Source organism: Alnus glutinosa, chromosome 8, assembly GCF_958979055.1.
Source record: "Alnus glutinosa chromosome 8, dhAlnGlut1.1, whole genome shotgun sequence".
Classification (NCBI taxonomy): domain Eukaryota; kingdom Viridiplantae; phylum Streptophyta; class Magnoliopsida; order Fagales; family Betulaceae; genus Alnus; species Alnus glutinosa.
Window position 1 is genome coordinate 25,629,922 of NC_084893.1, and position 4,786 is coordinate 25,634,707.

A 4,786-nucleotide genomic window follows, 5' to 3' on the forward strand; every position below is an offset into this window, starting at 1 on the left:
AGTCAAATGTAAGTCAACTCGTGTAACCTACCTTATATAATAAAATTATATTTTTACCTTTGAAAGTTAAAAACCCTACGACCACATGAAAACCTTCTATCTCGTTGCGTCGTTTTTCAACTTTTAGTTCTCTCTCTCTCTCTCTCTCTCATCTTTGCCATCAACTATGACTACTGCGATCACAACCAAGAGCGTGACAGCCACCACCACTACAATTCAAAGTCTTATGCCCGACCCTCCACCACGATCTATCTACTTCCAATTTTGTTAATAACTAACGTTGATGCTAATTAGTGATCGATCAAGGCTTTCTCATGTGATAATTTGTTGGAATATAATCTTATTTTTTATTGCTATATGTTTGTTTATTTAGATGAACTTTATTGGACCATAATAGTATTTTGAGTGGCTATACATAGAGAAGTAGTGTTATGTTTATTAATTATAGTTATTGATAATTATTATCAAATTGATTTTGTCATGAATCTAATTGGGAATGTATATAATTGATATAATTTATGCTTATAAGAGAAGAAATTGTGTCAATAATCCTATCAATTATTTGGGTCAACTTAGCCTATTTATATTAAAAAAGTTGAAATGGGTCGTGTTGAGTCTACTTAACACAATTTGTTTACTAAACAAGCAATGCCAGCCGTGTCGCGTCACCTGTTTATTTAAACTAGTTATGTCAAGGATTAAAAGTTTTTAGTCAACTAACTAATTCAATAGACCGTGTATGGAGGTTGACACATATAGTCTTATACTCATAACTTAACACAACCCGAACTCAACCTATAAACCCAAATTGCCCATGTATATATAAGCGCATACCAAATAACGAGCGACACAATAAAAAGGAGGGGATTACGAAAGGAGGATTAAAAAAGATCGAAGAAGCTAGAAGAAAAAAAGGCAACGATCTGAAGATATTCAATGAAGGACCATTTGTTGCTTGCAAAAGCCCATTGAGGATAAAAAAAAAAACAAGAAACTTATGGGGTTTGGCTTCCCTTTACCTTCCAATGGAAGCTCCTCAATGTGACCAGTCGACAAAAAGCACGAAAGCATAACCGATGGCACCCGCATCTGGACATACAATATTTTCCTATTAACTTTTATAATATACATTTCTAAATTAAAAATTACGTAAAAATCTAAAAGAGAGAAGCTGTGGGCCAGCCTCTGACTTCCACTAACATATTCCAAATACATAAACAACTCAAAAGTGAGATTTCTAATCAAATGACATCCCCACACTCACTCCTATTCTATAATTCAATTATTCCTTCAAATTTTTCTCCTTCCTTTCTCTTAAACTAAAGCTAGTGCCAGCTCTATTAAGTACAAAAGCTCCTCCATCTATCGATCCTTAATTCCTTTACTAACAACAAATTTTTTATTTTTTTTTTTTCTCTACAAATTAGTTTGAAACTTCCCCTAAATTCAGCAGCTGTTCATCTCATTTCTAAAACACCTCTAATCATAATTCTTCAATTATTACAACAATTAATATGTTTCCAATGGTCCCAATATTGGCCAAACCTGCATCATTTTGCCTGTAGCTGCCCCAACAATGGCTTGTCCTTTTTGCAGGGTCATTTCCTTTTCTTTCTCTTCCACCATTTTATATATATCGAATTTCTTTTTCCAACCCAAACTAGTACAATCGTGTGGGCTTCTGTGTCTTCTGCTTTTCTTCTTCCATCCTATCACTCCCAACTTGGCAAGGGTTTGATAAGACATATATTAGGTACGGACAATGGTTTCAGTTTTGACCATTTTCTCTTTCCTTTATCTGAAAGTTCCTCCGAATGTTGGCGTCCAGAAATCAACTGTGGTCTCATGAGTGACAGGAAATGTGCTCGAAACAGGTACCAAACATAATCCTCGGCTTCTAAGATCTTGTTTCGGTCCTTCGGGATCCTTGGACTTCTCAGAAGTCTGCATTAGGTAAATAAAAAAAAAGCATAGCCTATTAAGTAGACAAAAAATTAATGTTAACTCTTTAATTTAGACAAGTGTAGAAATATATATACATATATATATATATGATGAGATATATTATGAAAGAGAAACGGATGAAGTTAGCGTTAACGCTACGTCTTGTATTGAAGTATATTATATATGAACTGTACATACATAGTACAATGGTCAAACTATATATGAGACAAGTAAACCGAAAGGAATAAACCCTGAAAAGAACATAATATTGAAAATACTCTATGAGAAAAGAAATAATGAAGTAAATGCTTGCCATTGGATTTATAAGATACGAGGATAGAGAATATTTGTACCTGCTGGTGTTGTGTGGGAGCTCCACTTTTCATGTATGGCGTGCTTAAGAGCTAAAATACATTATTTAAAACACAAACAAAAAATGAGAAACGGTTGAAACATGGAATCCTCTTATGATTACTAATTAATATCATTCTGACAATGCAATAAAGATGCTTTATGGGACTTACACTAAGTTGTTCATGGAGGAACTTGATGTATTCGATGGCTTCAGAAAGCACTGAGGCTGTATCAGTCTGACACAATATAACATGGTTTAAGAGATAGAGATATATACATCCATCAAAGTAATGCGCTTTTTTTTTTTATGTATTCAGAAAGAAAATGATCACTCACTCTACTCTTTGTGAAGAAAGTAAAGGAGATTGATCAATTCAGAAGCTTACCTTTCCGAAAGGCGATACCAATTGTTGGAGTGCAGTGATTCTGTCCCCCATCTTCTCTTTCCTCACCTAAGACCAAAGCTAAAAATTCTCATCTATGTCTAGCTATATGAATTAATACGAGTTCATCAATTAATTAAAATACAAAACAAGAAAAACGAAAAACGAAAAAGCTTAAAGCTCCCTCTTGTCAAAAGGCTTATTGCATTTATTGTACCTTAAAAGCTGGTAAAGACGATGGCGGTTCAGTACTCCGCGGCCTTTTAGATGTAGCTTCGCTACCACTTTTCTTCACCACTGTGGTTGATGAGTCCCGAGCTTCGGATATATTCTGCTAAAACAATGAATATATGAAGTTTTTTTATTTTTTTTTGCAAACCCTCGAAACCCTAATCATGAACTGATCATAAACAAACCCTTTCCTCGTTTTTCATACCTTTGGTTTTTCATCATAGCTTGGGTTGGTATACTGCTGTTGCAGTGATGGGAAAAAGCTCGACCGAACATCTTTCATGGCGGCCGCTTGATCAGACGCGTTCCAAAACGCTGCGTTGTTGGAGAAATGCAAATGGCTCTGGGGTTGCTGTTTTGGAGGGGAAGTTCTCAAGAACTGAGGAACCTTCGACCAAGAAGGCAACAATTCACTAGAATTCACGCCATAGCTGGCCGGATATGGAAAATTCATTGGCTGTTGATGAGGCTGACTATCCGGTCCCAATAGTCCTTGTAATATAGTTGAAGGGCTTCCGTACAGAGCTGAATCCATCGGAAAACTAGACGCCATGCCCTGACATGTCACCGTGCTATCCCCGGAGCTATATTGAGGACTAAACGGCGGTTGATCTAATGAGAAACCACGATTAAGTTGATGCTTAAACTCATTTGGAGCGGACTCGCCGCCGCCGCCCATCCCACCAGAAAACAATTTCTCCCTCCATTGAACTTGAGAGGATCCGATCCCAGTTTCTTGCATGCCCGAGTTCAAGTTTTCTTGAAGCATCGAACGAAAACTGCCGTCAGCCTTTTCACCACGACTGTACGTCAACAAAAACAAATCAATTTGCATAGAAAAAATTAAAGAAAAAGAGATATGAGTTTTATTGTTTTGCGCCCACTTACAGTAAAGCTTGGTTCCAATCCATGGCTTGTGTTGAAAGGCCTAAACCCATCATATGCAAGCTGGGATCGCCGGCGCCAGCTGAGTCATGGGCTTGCAGCTTCTGGGTCTCCTGTAAAACGATTGAAGTAACGGACACCGACAAGGAATCCATGGTAGTTCTTGCTTTGATGTCCGCCATGTCAGTTGGCCATTCAAAGCTCCCCGAATTATTGAGTCCCAAAGACGATGAAGATGTGCCGCTTTCGAACCTGCTTCTGGATGAATCCCACCAGTTGCCACTTGTGTTAAACTCATCTGCCATGGTTTAATTTCTTTACCTTTGCTAGATATTCTTGCTAGCTTCTCTAGCTTTCTCTGCTCGTGGCTTCTGATTCTTCAACCTCTCTTGGCCTTTGTTATGTGGTTTCTTTGAGCTTTTATGGTTTGATAAAATGAATGAAAACGGTTCGCTGCATCCCACTATATTTATACTGCAAGATTAAACCCATTTGGTGTGTGTAGGAGTAATTACCCCGCCCGATTGAGGTTGACATTTTGAAGGAGTGATTAGACAAGGTCACAAGAGAAGGTCATTTGGAATTGAATTTCATTTCTTTGAATTTTTATATTTACCTTTTCTTTTCTTTTTTTTCTTTTTTTCTTTTTTTCTTTTTAAATTTTCTGTGTTTTTGGATTGTCTTCTTTTGGTTCAATTAATAATGATTGAAAATAGGATAGTCCCGCTATGCCCAATAAGGTTATGCCAGTGCCAATCATAGAGCAAGACACAAGGGTATGCTAGTCATTTCATGATCATACATATAAGAGTAGACTGAGTAGTGCAATAGGTCAATATATTCTCAAATTTTCACACTAATCTGTCATGTACGTAATATGATCATATATATATGCTTTAATTGGGAATCCATATAATTAACACACTGATGATCAGTAGATAATACATGAGCGTAGATTCCAATGTTATATGTGAATCATCATGTAAAAG

The 4,786-nt window shown here is 36.8% G+C and overlaps 1 protein-coding gene across 1 annotated transcript; it reads right to left on the reverse strand.

Moving 5' to 3' along the window:
* Window positions 1-1,090: 1,090 nt before the first annotated feature.
* LOC133876407 (transcription factor bHLH123) lies at window positions 1,091-4,250 on the reverse strand. The gene is made up of 7 exons (XM_062314685.1): window positions 3,801-4,250; window positions 3,118-3,715; window positions 2,899-3,012; window positions 2,685-2,750; window positions 2,469-2,534; window positions 2,298-2,348; window positions 1,091-1,944 (listed from the first exon to the last, which is right to left on the reverse strand). The coding sequence occupies exons 1-7, from the start codon at window positions 4,100-4,102 to the stop codon at window positions 1,795-1,797; spliced, it is 1,347 nt and encodes a 448-aa protein (XP_062170669.1). The 5' UTR covers window positions 4,103-4,250; the 3' UTR covers window positions 1,091-1,794.
* Window positions 4,251-4,786: the final 536 nt, after the last annotated feature.